Source organism: Ranitomeya variabilis, chromosome 2 (genome assembly GCF_051348905.1).
Source record: "Ranitomeya variabilis isolate aRanVar5 chromosome 2, aRanVar5.hap1, whole genome shotgun sequence".
In the NCBI taxonomy this organism is placed as follows: domain Eukaryota; kingdom Metazoa; phylum Chordata; class Amphibia; order Anura; family Dendrobatidae; genus Ranitomeya; species Ranitomeya variabilis.
This window is the reverse complement of record NC_135233.1, coordinates 717,921,715-717,942,009: the sequence shown is the minus strand read 5'-3', so window position 1 is coordinate 717,942,009 and position 20,295 is coordinate 717,921,715. Positions and strand designations below refer to the sequence as shown.

The window sequence follows — 20,295 nt, the reverse complement described above, 5'->3', positions numbered from 1 at the left end:
ATGATCTCAGGACAAGTATGGCAGCAATAAAAAGGACTTCAGAACAAAAAAGTGTGGACAAATAAACAAGACAGGTAACTGTGCAGAAAGAAGCAACAGGATTTTTGCTTTGAAAAAAGCAGTTGGTTTGCACAGCACCGTGCACACAGCTATGCAGCTGCTGCACTAAAATACGACCTCCACTGTCCCTGCACAAAAAGGTGGTGTGGGACAGTGAAAATCGCTCCAGCACAAGCGGTTTGGGGGTTTATATTTCCTCCCTAACTCTGTCCCTGCTTCTGACTAACTGCAGCAAACTCTCCCTATGCTCAGATCGGCAGAAGTAAGATGGCGGTCGGCGTGCACGCCCCTTTATACTCCCTGTGACGCCACAGACAGCAAGCCAATCACTGCCATGCCCTTGTATAAGATGGTTGGGACAGAGATCTATGTCATCACGCTGCCCACACTCTGCGTCCTCCTTCATTGGATGAAAAACGGCGGTAACAGCGTCATACGAAACGCGACTTTGGCGCTCTGATCGTGTACCGCATGGCCGATCCCACACTAGGATCGGTTCGGGTTTCATGAAACCCGACTTTGCCTAAAAGTCGGCGATTTCTGAAAATGACCGATCCGTTTCGCTCAACCCTACTGAACACTAAAACAGACTTTGGTGAGAAGTCTGTATTTGCATTTCAGCACCAAACACTTGGTGCCCAATTAGAACCTCAAACTTTACAGTTCGGGTTTGCTTATATCTAATCCTTATAGCTGTTTCTAACTAATGTATATACATCAAATTGTTTTCTAACCATAGTAGGTAGGAGTCCCTACTACAGATTTTACATTTGATCCAAAATGTTTAAGTATACACTTGTCATCCAGGACTAAAAGAAATTGTTTGCATTAAAAGGTTATTTTGGATTAATGGTAATTAATAATTAATAGATCTTCCTGCGATGAGTTTGCAATTTCAGAATTGATGTGCAGAACACTAACAAATTGTTCCAAAAAGATTAAAGGTTAAATCAGACATGTATAAATCAGCATAGCCTACTGAGCTCAAGCATTTAATTGCTTCCATCTGAACAGAGAAGGACATTTGCATATAAGGTAATATAAATGTGGATCATTTTTATTATTATTATCATTTATATTTTTATTACCATTACTTTATTGACAAATACATATTAAAAATATTATTTTTTTTCGTTCTAGATGGCAACAATGGACCTAGATGCACTTAATGAAGCCTTGAAAGCAGTACAAATGAAGCATAAAGGCATATACTTTGAGAACAAGTTTACATCACCTGAAGCAATAGATGATATCGAGCATATGGAAATTAGGGATGGTGATGTGTTTCTAGTCACGTACCCAAAATCAGGTGCGACATTGTTTGATATTTTTCCCAATTGTGTAAAAACACTTTAATTTTTTGGAATAGTTTGTTAAAGGTAATATTTTTCAAAGTGCATATTCATAGTAGAAAGCTGAAGAGAAATTAATATAGTTTACATGTTAAAATATTAATTAATACATGCTATTCTGCAGACACAATTTGGACACAGAAAATTCTAAGCCTAATATTTAATGAAGGACATCAAAACAGAATGGATTGAAAGGACTCACTGAAAAAGGGTTAAATCCATAAAATTTAACTTTTATTACATTTTAAAAAAACAGAACATTACTACTAGCTAAAGTGCACTAAAGCTAGTATATAGGGAAAAGGGCCCTCAGTATAATAGTAATAGATAGAGCAGCTCATGGAATTATCCCATATAGACCATGGCCAACATGTCTTTGTATATTAAATCTTCATAGGTGAGCCTTTTCCGTTCCACCAGGGACCCATTTAGAGAATAAATGCATTTATAACGATATTAATAACAAAAAGAAATTTGAAGCAAATCACAAGTATTTCAATTTCTTGAATTTCCCTGAAAAAACATGTATAACACTGCTGAGTTAGAACACTGCTGACATCTCCTAGGACTGAATTGAACCCCTACCAAGCTCTTTAACCCCTTCACCCCCAAGGGTGGTTTGCACGTTAATGACCGGGCCAATTTTTACAATTCTGACCACTGTCCTTTTATGAGGCTATAACTCTGGAACGCTTTGACGGATCTTGGCGATTCTGACATTGTTTTCTCGTGACATATTGTACTTCATGTTAGTGGTAAAATTTATTCGATATAACTTGCGTTTATTTGTGAAAAAAATGGAAATTTGGCGAAAATTTTGAAAATTTTGCAATTTTCCAACTTTGAATTTTTATGCCCTTAAATCACAGACATATGTCACGCAAAATACTTAATAAGTAACATTTCCCACATGTCTACTTTACATCAGTACAATTTTGGAACCAAAATTTTTTTTTGTGACGGAGTTATAAGGGTTAAAAGTTGACCAGCAATTTCTCATTTTTACAACACCATTTTTTTTTAGGGACCACATCTCATTTGAAGTCATTTTGAGGGGTCTATATGATAGAAAATACTCAAGTGTGACACCATTCTAAAAACTGCACCCCTCAAGGTGCTCAAAACCACATTCAAGAAGTTTATTAACCCTTCAGGTGTTTCACAGGAATTTTTGGAATGTTTAAATAAAAATGAACATTTAACTTTTTTTCACACAAATTTATTTCAGCTCCAATTTGTTTTATTTTACCAAGGGTAACAGGAGAAAATGGACCCCCAACGTTGTTGTACAATTTGTCCTGAGTACGCTGATACCCCATATGTGGGGGTAAACCACTGTTTGGGCGTATGGCAGAGCTCGGAAGGAAAGGAGCGCCATTTGACTTTTCAATGCAAAATTGACTGGAATTGAGATGGGACGCCATGTTGCGTTTGGAGAGCCCCTGATGTGCCTAAACACTGAAACCCCCTACAAGTGACACCATTTTGGAAAGTAGACCCCCTAAGGAACTTATCTTGATGTGTGGTGAGCACTTTGACCCACCAAGTGCTTCACAGAAGTTTATAATGCAGAGCCGTAAAAATAAAAAATCATATTTTTTCACAAAAATGATCTTTTCGCCCCCAATTTTTTATTTTCCCAAGGGTAAGAGAAGAAATTGGACCCCAAAAAATGTTGTGCAATTTGTCCTGAGTACGATGATACCCCATATGTGGGTGTAAACCATTGTTTGGGCGCATGGCAGAGCTTGGAAGGGAAGGAGCGCCATTTGACTTTTCAATGCAAAATTGACTGGAATTGAGATGGGACGCCATGTTGCGTTTGGAGAGCCCCTGATGTGCCTAAACACTGAAACCCCCTACAAGTGACACCATTTTGGAAAGTAGACCCCCTAAGGAACTTATCTTGATGTGTGGTGAGCACTTTGACCCAAGTGCTTCACAGAAGTTTATAATGCAGAGCCGTAAAAATAAAAAATCATATTTTTTCACAAAAATGATCTTTTCGCCCCCAATTTTTTATTTTCCCAAGGGTAAGAGAAGAAATTGGACCCCAAAAAATGTTGGCCAATTTGTCCTGAGTACGCTGATACCCCATATGTGGGTGTAAACCATTGTTTGGGCGCATGGCAGAGCTTGGAAGGGAAGGAGCGCCATTTGACTTTTCAATGCAAAATTGACTGGAATTGAGATGGGACGCCATGTTGCGTTTGGAGAGCCCCTGATGTGCCTAAACATTGAAACTCCCTACAAGTGACACCATTTTGGAAAGTAGACCCCCAAAGGAACTTATCTAGATGTGTGGTGAGCACTTTGACCCACCAAGTGCTTCACAGAAGTTTATAATGCAGAGCCGTAAAAATAAAAAAATCATATTTTTTCACAAAAATGATCTTTTCGCCCCCAATTTTTTATTTTCCCAAGGGTAAGAGAATAAATTAGACCCCAAAAAATGTTGGGCAATTTGTCCTGAGTACGCTGATACCCCATATGTGGGTGTAAACCATTGTTTGGGCGCATGGCAGAGCTTGGAAGGGAAGGAGCGCCATTTGACTTTTCAATGCAAAATTGACTGGAATTGAGATGGGACGCCATGTTGCGTTTGGAGAGCCCCTGATGTGCCTAAACATTGAAACTCCCTACAAGTGACACCATTTTGGAAAGTAGACCCCCTAAGGAACTTATCTAGATGTGTTTTGAGAGCTTTGAACCCCCAAGTGTTTCACTACAGATTATAACGCAGAGCCGTGAAAATAATTTTTATTTTTTTTCTCAAAAATGATTTTTTAGCACCCAGCTTTGTATTTTTACAAGGGTAACAGAATAAATTGGACCCCAAAATTTGTTTTCCAATTTGTCCTGAGTACGCTGATACCCCATATGTGGGGGGGAACCACTGTTTGGGCGCATGACAGAGCTCGGAAGGGAAGGAGCGCCATTTGGAATGCAGACTTAAATGGATTGGTCAGCAGCCGTCACGTTGCATTTGCAGAGCCCCTGATGTACCCAAACAGTACAAACCCCCCACAAGTGACCCCATATTGGAAACTAGACCTCCCAAGGAACTTATCTAGATGTGTTTTGAGAACTTTGAACCCCCAAGTGTTTCACTAAAGTTTATAGCGCAAAGCCGTGAAAATAAAAATTCTTTTTTTTTTTCACAAAAATGATTTTTTAGCCCCCAGTTTTGTATTTTCACAAGGGTAACAGGATAAATTAGACCCCAAAAGTTGTTGTCCAATTTGTCCTGAGTACGCTGATACCCCATATGTGGGGGGGAACCACTGTTTGGGCGCATGACAGAGCTCGGAAGGGAAGGAGCGCCATTTGGAATGCAGACTTAAATGGATTGGTCAGCAGCCGTCACGTTGCATTTGCAGAGACCCTGATGTACCCAAACAGTACAAACCCCCCACAAGTGACCCCATATTGGAAACTAGACCTCCCAAGGAACTTATCTAGATGTGTTTTGAGAACTTTGAACCCCCAAGTGTTTCACTAAAGTTTATAGCGCAAAGCCGTGAAAATAAAAATTCTTTTTTTTTTTCACAAAAATGATTTTTTAGCCCCCAGTTTTGTATTTTCACAAGGGTAACAGGATAAATTAGACCCCAAAAGTTGTTGTCCAATTTGTCCTGAGTACGCTGATACCCCATATGTGGGGGGGAACCACTGTTTGGGTGCATGACAGAGCTCGGAAGGGAAGGAGCGCCATTTGGAATGCAGCCTTAAATGGATTGGTCTGCAGGCGTCACGTTGCATTTGCAGAGCCCCTGATGTACCCAAACAGTACAAACCCCCCACAAGTGACCCCATATTGGAAACTAGACCTCCCAAGGAACTTATCTAGATGTGTTGTGAGAACTTTGAACCCCCAAGTGTTTCACTACAGTTTATAACGCAGAGCCGTGAAAATAAAACATCTTTTTTTTTCCACAAAAATGATTTTTAGCCCCCCAAATTTTTATTTTCCTAAGGATAACAAGAGAACTTGGACCCCAGAAGTTGTTGTTCAATTTGTCCCGAGTACGCTGATAACACATATGTTGGGGTAAACCCCTTTTTGGGCGCACGGGAGAGCTCGGAAGGGAAGGAGCACTGTTTTACTTTTTCAACGCAGAATTGGCTGGAATTGAGATTGGACGCCATGTCGCGCTTGGAGAGCCCCTGATGTGCCTGGACAGTGGAAACTTCCCAATTCTACCTGAAACCCTAACCCAAACACACCCCTAACCCTAATCCCAACGGTAACCCTAACCACACCCCTAGCCCTGACACACCCATAATTCTAATCCCAACCCTAATCCAAACGTAAATGTAATCCAAACCCTAACCCTAACTTTACCTCCAACCCTAACCCTAACCCTAACCCTACCCCTAACCCTAAACGTGACTGAAATACGTGGCACTGAAATACGTGGCACTGAAATACGTGGCACTGAAATACGTGGCACTGAAATACGTGGCACTGAAATACGTGATACGTGGCACTTAAATACGTGGCACTGAAACACGTGGCACTGAAATACGTGATACGTGGCACTGAAATACGTGGCACTGAAATATTTGATACGTGGCACTGAAATACGTGGCACTGAAATACGTGGCACTGAAATACGTGGCACTGAAATACGTGGCACTGAAATACGTGGCACTGAAATACGTGGCACTGAAATACGTGGCACTGAAATATGTGATACGTGGCACTTAAATACGTGGCACTGAAATACGTGGCACTGAAATACGTGGCACTGAAATACGTGGCACTTAAATACGTGGCACTTAAATACGTGGCACTGAAATATGTGATACGTGGCACTTAAATACGTGGCACTGAAACACGTGGCACTGAAATACGTGGCACTGAAATACGTGGAACTGAAATACGTGGCACTGAAATACGTGGCACTGAAATACGTGGTACTAAAATATGTGGCACTGAAATACGTGATACGTGGCACTGAAATACGTGGCACTGAAACACGTGGCACTGAAATACGTGATACGTGGCACTGAAATACGTGGCACTGAAATACGTGGCACTGAAATACGTGGCACTGAAATACGTGGCACTGAAATACGTGGCACTATCAGAAAATACTGTCAGAAAATGTTCATTAAACGGTTAGGGGTGAGGTTAGGGGTAGAGTTAGGGTTAGGGTTTGGATCCCTTTATCACCTTGATGGTGGTGGGTGGCTTTTCAGTGTGTTTTCTGTTTTTTTTCGATAAAAATGCATGCATTTTTAACGCAAACAAACGCATGTGCTTAAAAACGCAAGAAAATACTGCAGGTTGTATTTCTGAAAATGAACGCATGCAGAAAAAAACCGCATGCGTTTGAAAACGCGACCAAACGCGTACAAAAAAACCGCATGCGTTTTCAATGTTAAATATAGGGAAAAAACGCATGCGTTTTTTTGTGCAAAAAACGCTGCAGACAAAAACGCAAGTGTGAAACCAGCGACGCTTTTTATAGCAAAAAAGTTTTTGCGTCTCCACATTTTGAGACCTATAATTTTTCCACATTTTGCTCCACAGAGTCATGTGAGGTCTTGTTTTTTGCGGGACGAGTTGACGTTTTTATTGGTAACATTTTCGGACACGTGACCATTTTTGATCGCTTTTTATTCCGATTTTTGTGAGGCAGAATGACCAAAAACCTGCTATTCATGAATTTCTTTTGGGAGAGGCGTTTATACCGTTCCGCGTTTGGTAAAATGGATAAAGCAGTTTTATTCGTCGGGTCAGTACGATTACAGCGATATCTCATTTATATCATTTTTTTATGTTTTGGCGCTTTTATACGATAAAAACTAAAATATAGAAAAAATAATTATTTTGGTATCGCTTTATTCTCAGGACTATAACTTTTTTATTTTTTTGCTGATGATGCTGTATGGCGGCTTGTTTTTTGCGGGACAAGATGACATTTTCAGCGGTGCCATGGTTATTTATATCAGTCTTTTTGATCGCGTGTTATTCCACTTTTTGTTCGGCGGTATGGTAATAAAGCGTTGTTTTTTGCCTCTTTTTTTTTTTTTTTTTTTTTCTTACGGTGTTTACTGAAGGGGTTAACTAGTGGGGCAGTTTTATAGGTTGGGTCGTTACGGACGCGGCGATACTAAATATGTGTACTTTTATTGTTTTGTTTTTTTTATTTAGATAAAGAAATGTATTTATGGGAATAATATATATTTTTTTATTATTATTTATTTAGGAATTTTTTATTTTTTTTTTTACACATGTGGAAAATTTTTTTTTTTACTTTTTTACTTTGTCCCAGGGGGGGACATCACAGATCATTGATCTGGCAGTGTGCACAGCACTCTGCCAGATCTGCGATCTGCTGTGCAGGGCTGCAGGCTTACGAAGTGTCTGCTCTGAGCAGACACTCGGTAAGCCACCTCCCTCCCTGCAGGACCCGGATGCCGCGGCCATCTTGGATCCGGGACCTGCGGCGAGGAGGGAGGTAGGAGACCCTCAGAGCAACGCGATCACATCGCGTTGCTCCGGGGGTCTCAGGGAAGCCCGCAGGGAGCCCCCTCCCTGCGCGATGCTTCCCTATACCGCCGGTACACTGCGATCATGTTTGATCGCGGTGTGCCGGGGGTTAATGTGCCGGGGGCGGTCCGTGACCGCTCCTGGCACATAGTGCCGGATGTCAGCTGCGATATGCAGCTGACACCCGGCCGCGATCGGCCGCGCTCCCCCCGTGAGCGCCGCTGATCGATGATGACGTACTATCCCGTCGGCGGTCATACGGGCCCACCCCACCTCGACGGGATAGTACGTCTGATGTCAGGAAAGGGTTAAAGAAGCACTCCCATCAAAGTTTGCATTCTTTTAATATACTGCAATCATCATTTATAGCACTGTGTACTTACAATGGCTCATTTTGCCTTTCTATCTAGATAATTATTCTGTTTTCTATTAGGTCTATGACATCATGTGATTAAAAACTGACTAGCTGAATCTTTCTATGTAGAAACAGGAGGTCAATTATCTCTGCACAAGTCATGAGTCACTGCAAAAGTCTCTGGTAGGGGGAGGAGTGAGAAATGCAGAACACAAGACTTCCTGTTTCTATATAGTTCAGAAAATAAAGAGGATAATTTACTGGGTAGAAATGCAAAATGACAAATCACAAGTCCACAGTGCTATATAATATGATGATTGTAATATATAAGGAGGATAAAAACTTTGATGGGAGGAGGAGTGCTTCTTTAAATTAATACAAGGCCCTATATTTTGCATATCAAAACCTTTAATTATATTAAAGATCCCAAGCTGCACATAACTTTAATTATTTATTTATTGCACATATCCTTTAGGATAAATGTATCAGGATATATACTGAACGTAAATTTAATAGTATCACCAGCTATGGCATATCTCATATGCCTCTCCCTAGCATACCTCCCAACTGTCCCGGATCCATTGGGACAGTCCCAATTTTGAGACTCTGTCCCACTGCCCCGGCCTGGATCTTACTTTTCCTGCACTGCAGGGGTGGACACACAGGGGCCTGGCAGTGGAGGGGGGATCCTGCAGGATGGTTAATAATGAGGGCAAACTAGCCTGTTTTTCTGACTCCGAGGCTCCGAGGGGGGCCTGGCCAGATTGCCCTCATGTGCGGCAGGCAGTGAGAGATCCCTGCAGCTTTGCTGCCTGCAATAGAAAATAGTAGCGGTGCTGCAGCGATCTGTCCTGCTCCCTGCCTGCGCTTCCTGTCTCTCACACAGTCAGTGGTGCGGCTGGATGACATCATCATTCAGCACCCCGGCTGTGCCAGAGAGAGGAAGCTGCCATCAAGAGCATGTGGAGAGGTGAAAACAACCAAATAGCTGATACCTCACATCAATAGGGAAGCATTTAGTAGTGCGGCCTACAAAGTACACAAGTCACATGGAATGGGCTGAGAAGATTCCTGATGCGTGTTGCCACTCTCGTTGGCTTCCTCAGGTGATGTGAAGTATCAGCTATTTGGTTGTTGACCCTTTATACTGAAGGGTTATTTGGGTCCTTGAATTAGATAGCGGGCCATTCCTGTCTACATATGATATTCCAGTTCTCTTCAGAATTTTCTGAGTTTAATTCTCTTTATATATTGCCTTCCTTTTCAGGTATTGGCAATCTTGTCATACTCTTATTTGTACTCCTTCATTCTTATGGGTCTATGTGCTGTTCTCATATTGATTTACTGTCTTTCTATATGGTATTGCATGTGTATTTGTTCATATTCTGATAATAGTTCTACTGATCTAGAGCAGCCCATATAATCATTGACATATTTTTGAAACATAGGTATATCCCACTTTTGAATCCTGTGGTGTGCTGTTTGTATCCATATATTTTTATGCATGATCAGAGCTTTCTGCATGTCACCTGGTTTGGGGCTGTAGCTTTATTATGAGCATATGTTTATGTCATGTGTGTGACTTTTAAATGATTTTAATGTGTGTTGTTCTGCTTTTTGCACCCAATAAAGTTATGTAACATTTTTCAAAGGTGATCCCCGTTTGCATGTCCTATAGTCTTTTTCCGAACGAGATACTTCCGAATCCTATAGGAATACAACTTGTATATACCAAGGAAATAATAATAATAATAATAATTTCTATATAAATAAAAATTATTATTATTATTATTTCCTTGGTATATACAAGTTGTATTCCTATAGGCTTCGGAAGTATCTCGTTCGATTTGTCCTGTTGTTTAATTGACTCCGTGGTAGTGGAAAGGACAATGATGGTGGAAAGGGCAATGATGGAGGTGTGGGGGAGGAGGAAATGATGGATGTGGTGGAATGGGAATGATGGGGGTGGTGGGGGAGAAGGCAATGATGGAGGTGGTGAAGAGGGCAATGATTGGGGTGGGGGAGAGGACAATAATGGGATGCGGTTGCGAGGAGAACAAAGAGGGGTGTGGGGGATTGGGATGAGAGGAAGGGGGATTTATAATAGAGAGGTGGAGGAAGATGGTATTATCACCTATTATGTCTACATTCCCTTAATATATAGTGTACTCACTTATTATACAAAGCACAGCCCTTTTGTATATAGTGTACACAATTATTATGTATAGCACAGTCCCTTAGTATATAGTGTTCTCTTTTATTATATATAGCACCATCCCTCAGTATATAGCATAGTCACTTTTTATGATGCCATCCCTTATTATATTGCTTCCTCTGCTGTTATGTACAGTGCTGTCTCTTACATAGTGTATTCTTGTTGTTTTTGTTATTCACAGTGCCCTCTTTTATTATGTAGTCCCCTCTCTTGTTAGATATAAAATGACTGCTGATGGAGGAGTCGATGACCAGACTACCAGACCATCAGCTCCTCCATTAGAAGAGAAGCTTTCCCATGCTCTATCAGCAATCATTATACTATGCAGCTAACAAGACAGAACGGTATGAAATAAAAAACAGGGCTCTATATAATCCAATATGTAAGGGACGGTGCTGTACATAACAAGAGAGGGCACTGTATAATAAGGGATGGCAATATACATAATAAAGGACATTATGTAATATTCAGCTCTGGAAAAAATTAAGAGACCACCACATCAAAACCCTGTCATGGGCAGCCCAATCTTCAGATCTGAACCCCACTGAAAACCTCTGAAATGTAATCAAGAGGATGATGGATAGTCACAAGCCATCAAACAAAGAAGAACTGCTTACATTTTTGTGCAAGAAGCAGTGTGAAAGACTGGTGGAAAGCATGCCAAGACGCATGAAAGCTGTGATTACAAATCATGGTTATTCCTCAAAATATTAATTTCTGAACTCTTCCTGAGTTAAAGCATTAGTATTGTTGTTTCTAAATGATTATGAACTTGTTTTCTTTGCATTATTTCAGGTCTGAAAGCACTAGATTTTTTTAATTTTGACCATTTTTGTTTGTCAGAAAAAAATACAAAATTTATTGCTTGGAAATTTGGAGACATGTTAGAAGTTTATAGAATAAAAGAGCAACTTACATTTTACTCAAAAATATACCTATAAAGAGAAAAATCAGACAAACTGAACATTTTGCAGTGGTCTCTTAATTTTTGCAAGAGCTATATATACATGTATGTTTGGATATATATATATATGTGTGTGTGTGTGTAGCTTTGTCGCCATAGAAGGAGAGTGGCCCAGACACATTTCTTTCAAGGGCCCCAAGCTGTCAGTGTCTGCCCCTGCTGCACTGAGAATCCGCCACCACGCCCCCCTCTTGATTCATCCATGTAGCTCTGGGTGCCAGCCACACCCCCTCTTCATGTGGGCCACACACCCTTTGCATACCGGACCCTCAGCAATCAGTATCAGACCCTCAATAGTCACTATCAGACCCTCAGCAGTCAGTACCAGACCCTCAGCCTGTGGTCACATGACAGCTCTGCCCCCATATCCCATCGTATGCACCATGCCTTCTCAGGCAGAGCTGCGATCAGCACTGCCCGGAGTCCTCACACTGCGGCTTGTGATTGGTTACAGACGGATCCGCTTGACAACCGCAGAGAAAAGAGAGAGAAGCAGAGATAGTGTGGCGCGGCCCGGGCACTGGGGAACAGCGGGGAGCGCCCTCTGCACCGGAGGTGGTACTGACATGGAGACTAATGGAGCTCACAGAGGCGACACAGTTGGCAGGGTCTTTGGGACACTGGACTGGAAGACGGGAACACCAAGTACCAGGGGAAGGGAAGGAGGCTGCGTCCATGTCATCTCATACATCACTGAGCACACAGGCTCTGTCGCGGGGAGATGATTGTATAATGTGCCAGCATCTGTCTGCCATCCTTCTGCCGGCACACTCCGGGTATGTCCAAGCGTGAGATCACAAGAGGGATCGGCTAACAAAACCCAGATGTGTCAGATCACATTGTGCAGGTCTGTGGGCTGCTGAGCTGTCAGATCACTCAGAGTTTGTGATCTGTTAATATGCAAGAGATCTATATCAGGAGATCACATTGGTGATTGTCTAAGCTTATGTCACCCTCCTATGTGAGGAGATCCCATGGGTGAAGCTTGTGATCTGTCAGGAATCTATGTGAGATTTCATTGGCAAAGTGTAATCTGCTGATGTGTTAGAGAAATATATCAGGTCTATGGTGTCGTGATCTGTGAGATCACTGGTGACTGAGCTCTGTGATCTGCTGATATGCAACATGCATCTGTAGGAGGAGATCACATTGGTGAAGTGTATTGTCCGCCGATGCATCACAGATGTGAGGTCTGTGTCTGCTGATCTGTCAGATCACATTGGAAGAGCGTGATCTGCCACTGTGCTATGGATCTATGTGAGATCACATTGGTGTATTATCAGCTGATATTTGTGAGATCGGACCCTGAAGTCTGTGATCTCTGTACTGTATACAGAGTACAGGTATGGAGGCCGGTACACTGCAATGTACACAGTATAGAGGTACGGAGGCCGGTACACTGCACTTTACACAGTATACAGGTACGGAGACCGGTACACTGCAATGTATACAGTATACAGCTACGGAGGCCGGTACACTGCAATGTATACAGTATACAGCTACGGAGACCGGTACACTGCACTGTACACAGTATACAGGTACGGAGGCCGGTACACTGCACTTTACACAGTATACAGGTACGGAGGCCGGTACACTGCACTTTACACAGTATACAGGTACGGAGGCCAGTACACTGCACTATACACAGTATACAGGTACGGAGGCCAGTACACTGCACTGTACACAGTATACAGGTACGGAGGCCGGTACACTGCACTTTACACAGTATACAGGTACGGAGGCCAGTACACTGCACTATACACAGTATACAGGTACGGAGGCCAGTACACTGCACTGTACACAGTATACAGGTACGGAGGCCGGTACACTGCACTTTACACAGTATAAAGGTACGGAGGCCGGTACACTGCACTGTACACAGTATACAGCTACGGAGACCGGTACACTGCACTGTAAACAGTATACAGCTACGGAGACCGGTACACTGCACTGTACACAGTATAGAACAAAACACAAAACTCCCATGTTTTATAATAGGATCCCTTCACGGATACATATTGCACACCAATAGAGGACTATGAAGACTCAGGATCATAGGGTAAGTATAAAATCCCAATTTTATTACAAAACGTATCTAAAAACACATACAGATAAAAAACACACACATGCTGGTGAGCCGTTATAATAAACGGAAGCAAAGTCCAGAAACAAAAAGCTACAGACCAATAGGGCCCCTATACACAGTCCTAAGCGGAGTAACCACTTGCCATAAAGTCCAAATGGACATACCACGTAGCCGGCTAGCTATGGTATATAAATTACGTCAACACATGATGTATGGCTATAGTTATGCTCCAGTATCCCTGAATATATATACATGTGCACAGGTAAAAAATAATAAATCACAGTTAACAGTAATGATTACCTGTAGTCATATTTAGCCGCGGGTAAGGGGGTCGTATGGCCTGTGCGCACCTCGACGCGCGTTTACTGTACACAGTATGCAGGTACGGAGGCCGGTACACTGCACTGTACACAGTATACAGGTACGGAGGCCGGTACACTGCACTTTACACAGTATACAGGTACGGAGGCCGGTACACTGCACTCTACACAGTATACAGGTACGGAGGCCAGTACACTGCACTATACACAGTATACAGGTACGGAGGCCGTAAAACTGTACTTATAGGTACCATTACGGGGACAGTATGCAGTCATTCTTAAAGGGGTCTTCCCAGAAAGTTAATTTTAATCAATACATCATGTAATAATAATAATTTCCACAATTGGATAGCTCCTGAGCAGAGGGGACCGCAGGAGAGTTTACAGACATTACAACACAGGATCACAGCTGATTCTTTCTTCTTCTGCTTCCTTCTCTGCTGTGGTATGAACAGACCATGTTCCTGTACAGTCAGACACAGCCATTACACAGTACACAGCAGGGGCACATTTATGAGATCATCTTTAAACAAATCAAATTTTGGAAATTATTAATATTCCAAAATATATTGATTTTATATTAACTTTGTGGGAAAACTGCTTTAATGCTCCTAGCCCGTTCGTAGTAATGTAATTCCTTCTATAGATTGTTGGGTCTCTCCCAACCTTTAGTCACTGTTCACACATGAAGCTCCATTATGTGTACGCCCAACTGTTTAGATTATGCAGCTTTGGGCACTAATGTGCCAATCAGTGACTGCCCATACATAACCTGGTACAATTTATTAACCATTGACCTCTCTGTGACTTTTGGCTGTGCCTGTTAGTGGTGATGCCCATGTGATGAGATGACCCCCTCTGTGCTCATTAGTGGTGATGCCGGTGTGATGAGATGACCCCCTCTGTGCCCATTAGTGGTGATGCCGGTGTGATAAGATGACCCCTCTGTGCCCATTGGTGGTGATGGCGGTGTGATGAGATGACCGTCTCTGTGCCCATTAGTGGTGATGGCGGTATGATGAGATGACCCCCTCTGTGCCCATTAGTGGTGATGCCGGTGTGATGAGATGACCGCCTCTGTGCCCATTAGTGGTGATACCGGTGTGATGAGATGACCCCCTCTGTGCCCATTAGTGGTGATGCCGGTGTGATGTGATGACCGCCTCTGTGCCCATTAGTGGTGATGCCAGTGTGATGAGATGACCCCCTCTGTACCCATTAGTGGTGATGCCAGTGTGATGAGATGACCCCCTCTGTACCCATTAGTGGTGATGCCAGTGTGATGAGATGACCCCCTCTGTACCCATTAGTGGTGATGCCAGTGTGATGAGATGACCCCCTCTGTACCCATTAGTGGTGATGCCAGTGTGATGAGATGACCCCCTCTATGCCCATTAGTGGTGATGCCAGTGTGATGAGATGTTCCCCTCTGTACCCATTAGTGGTGATGCCGGTGTGATGATGAGATAACCCCCCTGAGCCCATAAGTGGTGATACCAGTGTTTAAGTGGTTGTTATGAGCAAGTGGTTATTAGGTGAATATTCATGAGCTTAATGAGTGGCAGTGGAAGCAAGAGAGAACGGGGACACTGGTTATGCTATTCTCGCTTCTATCTTTCTATCCTATCATCGTTCTATCCTATCTTCTGTCTATCTATCCTATCATCTATCACAAACATAATACACTCACCGGCCACTTTATTAGGTACACCTGTCCAACTTCTTGTTAACACTTAATTTCTAATCAGCCAATCACATGGCGGCAACTCAGTGCATTTAGGCATGTAGACATGGTCAAGTGTTGTGAAATTGGATTTTGGGCTCCCCCGGTGGCCACTGGTGGAATTGAACTTGTGTGCATCATCCCCTCTGTTCACCTGTTCCCATCAGGATGTGGGAGTCGCTATTTAACCTTGCTCCTCTGTCACTTCCATGCCGGTCAACATTGTAATCAGAAGCCTTTCTGTGCATGTTCCTGCTACCAGACAACTTCCAGCTAAGTCGGACTTTTGTCCTTGTTTGTTTTTTGCATTTTGTTCCAGTTCACAGCTGCAGTTTCGTTTCTGTGTCTGGAAAGCTCTTGTGATCTGAAATTGCCACTCTGATGTTATGAGTTAATACTAGAGTCTTAAAGTAATTTCAGGATGGTGTATTGATAGGGTTTTCAGCTGACCATGAAAGTACCCTTTCTGTCTTCCTGCTATCTAGTAAGCGGACCTCGATTTTGCTAAGCCTATTTTCATACTACGTTTGTCATTTTCATCTTAAATCACCGCCAATATATGTGGGGGCCTCTGTCTGCCTTTCGGGGAAATTTCTCTAGAGGTGAGCCAGGACTATATTTTCCTCTGCCAGGATTAGTTAGTCCTCCGGCCGGCGCTGGGCGTCTAGGGATAAAACGCAGGCTACGCTACCCGGCTACTGTTAGTTGTGCGACAGGTTTAGTTCATGGTCAGTTTAAGTTTCCATCCTTCCAAGAGCTAGTTCCTATGTATGCTGGGCTATGTTCTCTTGCCATTGAGAACCATAACAGTCAAGACAATCTCCTGCAGTTCAAACCGAGCATCAGTATGGGGAAGAAAGGTGATTTGAGTGCCTTTGAACGTGGCATGGTTGTTGGTGCCAGAAGGGCTGGTCTGAGTATTTCAGAAACTGCTGATCTACTGGGATTTTCACGCACAACCATCTCTAGGGTTTACAGAGAATGGTCCGAAAAAGAAAAAAAATCCAGTGAACGGCAGTTCTGTGGGCGGAAATGCCTTGTTGATGCCAGAGGTCAGAGGAGAATGGGCAGACTGGTTCGAGCTGATAGAAAGGCAACAGTGACTCAAATCGCCACCCGTTACAACCAAGGTAGGCCTAAGAGCATCTCTGAACGCACAGTGCGTCGAACTTTGAGGCAGATGGGCTACAGCAGCAGAAGACCACACCGGGTACCACTCCTTTCAGCTAAGAACAGGAAACTGAGGCTACAATTTGTACAAGCTCATCGAAATTGGACAGTAGAAGATTGGAAAAACTTTGCTTGGTCTGATGAGTCTCGATTTCTGCTGCGACATTCGGATGGTAGGGTCAGAATTTGGCGTAAACAACATGAAAGCATGGATCCATCCTGCCTTGTATGGAGCATCTTTGGGATGTGCAGCCGACAAATCTGCGGCAACTGTGTGATGCCATCATGTCAATATGGACCAAAATCTCTGAGGAATGCTTTCAGCACCTTGTTGAATCTATGCCACGAAGAATTGAGGCAGTTCTGAAGGCAAAAGGGGGTCCAACCCGTTACTAGCATGGTGTACCTAATAAAGTGGCCGGTGAGTGTATAATGCAATGCTGCAGATTTGTACAAATCTGTAGCATGACGTTATATTGCGTTTGTTTGCTAAATGGACATAAAAGCACTGCAGTCAGCGTTTGCCTGTGCATTTCAACAAACGCATACTTGCAAACACATGCCTATTTTGGCATGCGTTTGGATGCGTTTGTTGAATGCAAGCCTATAGAGGCATTAACGTCTTCATTACATTGCATTTTTGCTGCTGTCAAACGGATGCGTTAAATGGACAGCAGAAATGCAATGTGAACCTACCCTTAAAGTGACAGGAATTATCTCCTTTAAGGACAAAAATAGCACAAATCTATATATAATCGTCTAAGGGGCACTTCCGTCTATTTGTCTGTCTGTCTGTTTGTCTGCCTGTCACGGAAATCCCGCGTCGCTGATTGGCGACCAATCAGCAATGGGCACAGTCCGGCTGCGAATTTGCCCCTTCCTACTCTCTGTCAGTGCCCCCTCCAGTCAGCGCTCACACAGGGTTAATGGCTACATTACACCGCGTTATGTCACGGCGCAATGCAGTCCGTTAACGCTGCTATTAACCCTGTGTGACCAACATTTTACTATTGATGCTGCCTATGCAGCATAAATAGTAAAAAGATCTAATCATAAAAATAATAAAAAAAATAAAAAATCATTATATACTCACCTTTCGGCACCTTTCCCGCTCCTCGCGACGCTCCGGGCCATGCATTGTGGTCTAGCGAGATGATGACGTAGCGGTCTCGCGAGACCGCTACGTCATCATCTCACGAGACCGCAATGCATTCTTGGGACCGGAGCATCGCGAGTAGCATCGGTAAATGCCTCACCTGAATCCGGGTTCCGACGGAAGATGAGTATATAACTATTTTTTCTTTTAATTCTTTTTTTACAGGGATTTGGTGCCCACATTGCTATATTCTACGTGAGCTGTGTTATATACTACGTGGGTTGTCTTATATACTGCATGGGCTGTGTTATATACTATGTCTCCGTGCTATATACTATGTGGGCTGTGCTATATACTACATAGCTGTGCTATATACTACGTAGGCTGTGTTATATACTTTGTGAGCTGTGTTATATACTGCGTCTCTGTGCCATATACTACGTGGGCTGTGCAATATATTACGTGGCTGGGCAATGTACTATGTGGCTGTGTTATATACTACATGAGCTGTGCTATATACTACGTGAGCTGTGCTATATACTATGTAGCTGTGCAATATATTACGTGGCTGGGCAATATACTACATGGCTGTGTTATATACTGCGTGAGCTGTGCTATATACTACGTGAGCTGTGCTACTGTATATACTACGTGGCTATGTTATATACTATGTGGGCTGTGCAATATACTATGTAGCTGTGCGATATACATGGCTGGGCAATATACCACATGGCTGTGCTATATACTACGTGGGTTGTGTTATATACTGCATGGGCTGTGCTATATACTGTGTGGGCTGTGTTATACACTGCATGGGCTGTGCTATATACTATGTGGGCTGTGCTATATACTACGTGGGCTGTGATATATACTATGTGGCTGTGCTATATACTATGTGGCTGTGCTATATACTACGTGGCTGTACTATATGCTACGTGGCTGTGTTATATGCTACGTGGCTGTGCTATATGCTATGTGGGCTGTGTTATATACTACGTGGCCTGTGCTATATACTACTTGGCTGTGCTATATGCTACGTGGGCTGTGTTATATGCTACTTGGCTGTGGTATATTTCTCTGCTGTATCTATGCATCATGAATCGTGGTATGTGTTAAAGAGGGGGGCCCACTGAGAGTCTTTTGCCTGGGGCCCTCAAAAATCTGGAGCCGGCCCTGGCTTCACTGATTGGTCACGCCCGGCCAGCCGCGAACAATCAGCGACAGGCACAGTCCGGCTGCGAATTGGTGTGGAATTTGAACCATGCCAGGAGGCGGCCCTGGCTTCACCGATTGGTCACGCCCGGCCGGCCGTGAACAATCAGCAACAGGCACGCCGGCCGAATCCTGTGTATAAATTGCATTATTCTGAAAACTTCATAAATAAACTACATACATATTCTAGAATACCCGATGCGTTAGAATCGGGCCACCATCTATTAAACAATAAATACGATCTTGGTTAATTGGGGTTATCCATCCAGGACCTTTGTATTTTTTAAATTAAGGAGCTAAGAATTCACAGGCAAGTAGTTAACTACTGCTGTCTGTTCTGCCTGGTGCCGATTAGTGGTCACAGATGCTCTTGCTTGTCATTCTGCTTAATTTGATCTCACTGTTGAGAGAGGTGAGGGTAATGTTTCTCATGATTTCAGCAGATATCCAGAACAATAAGTCAACTATTCTCTAATTCCTCCCATTAACCAAAAGCACAATATTGTCAAAGATATTTTATCTAATAGAGTGGATTTGTTATGTATTACCAAGTTTGCAATAAAACTTTAATTCATTACTTGTAAATAAATTTATTTTTTCTGTTTATAATTATTGCAGTGCTAAATGGGTGTGGTTGGGGTGTGAATATGGGTGTGACTAGTTGTGAAATGAGTGTGGTCAGGGGCGTGACCTAAAATTTGCCACGGACCACTAGGCGCGCTGCAAATTTTCTCACCCTTTCCCTTCTTCAAAAGTTGGGAGGTATGCCCAAGCCTTAAATTAAAGAGCCTGCATTCATTCATGCTCAGAATTTATTAATATATTGCACAAATCCCTTGGTATTAGTGCATTAATAGTAACTCTGGAGTATATTTAATTTAATGCACAGGTCCCTAAGTGTCAGTACATAATAAAAAAATAACCCTCTCAGGATACTCCACTAGTGTAGCTCAACTACTTGTGGCATGCCTTCACAGGTCTTGCCACATTCCAACCTTCCAGATTAATCCGCCACATTGCCTCAGGTGCTGTAACCTTATGCATGGCTGATCGCTGCTCTGAGCATTATAAAACACTGCCAAGTGAACTTCTAACACATCACCTTGTCCTATAGCATAGGCCAAGGATGACCATGGGACACAGAAGATGCATCCCAAGTGCACATTATAGTAGTGTATATTCACAGTAAAAAGCTGAGGAGAATTTAATCCCTTCATTACCTTGGATTTTTCTGTATTTG

General features: G+C 42.8%; 1 protein-coding gene across 1 annotated transcript in view; it reads left to right on the top strand.

Annotated features, from left to right (window-relative positions):
• Positions 1-986: 986 nt before the first annotated feature.
• The window catches only part of LOC143807686 (amine sulfotransferase-like), a 95,889-nt gene continuing 76,580 nt past the window's right edge, over positions 987-20,295 (top strand). The window contains exons 1-2 of the mRNA XM_077289514.1: positions 987-1,095; positions 1,201-1,369. Of these exons, the coding sequence (XP_077145629.1) occupies positions 1,201-1,369 (169 nt within the window). The 5' untranslated portion in view covers positions 987-1,095. The remainder of the gene's footprint in view (positions 1,096-1,200; positions 1,370-20,295) is intronic.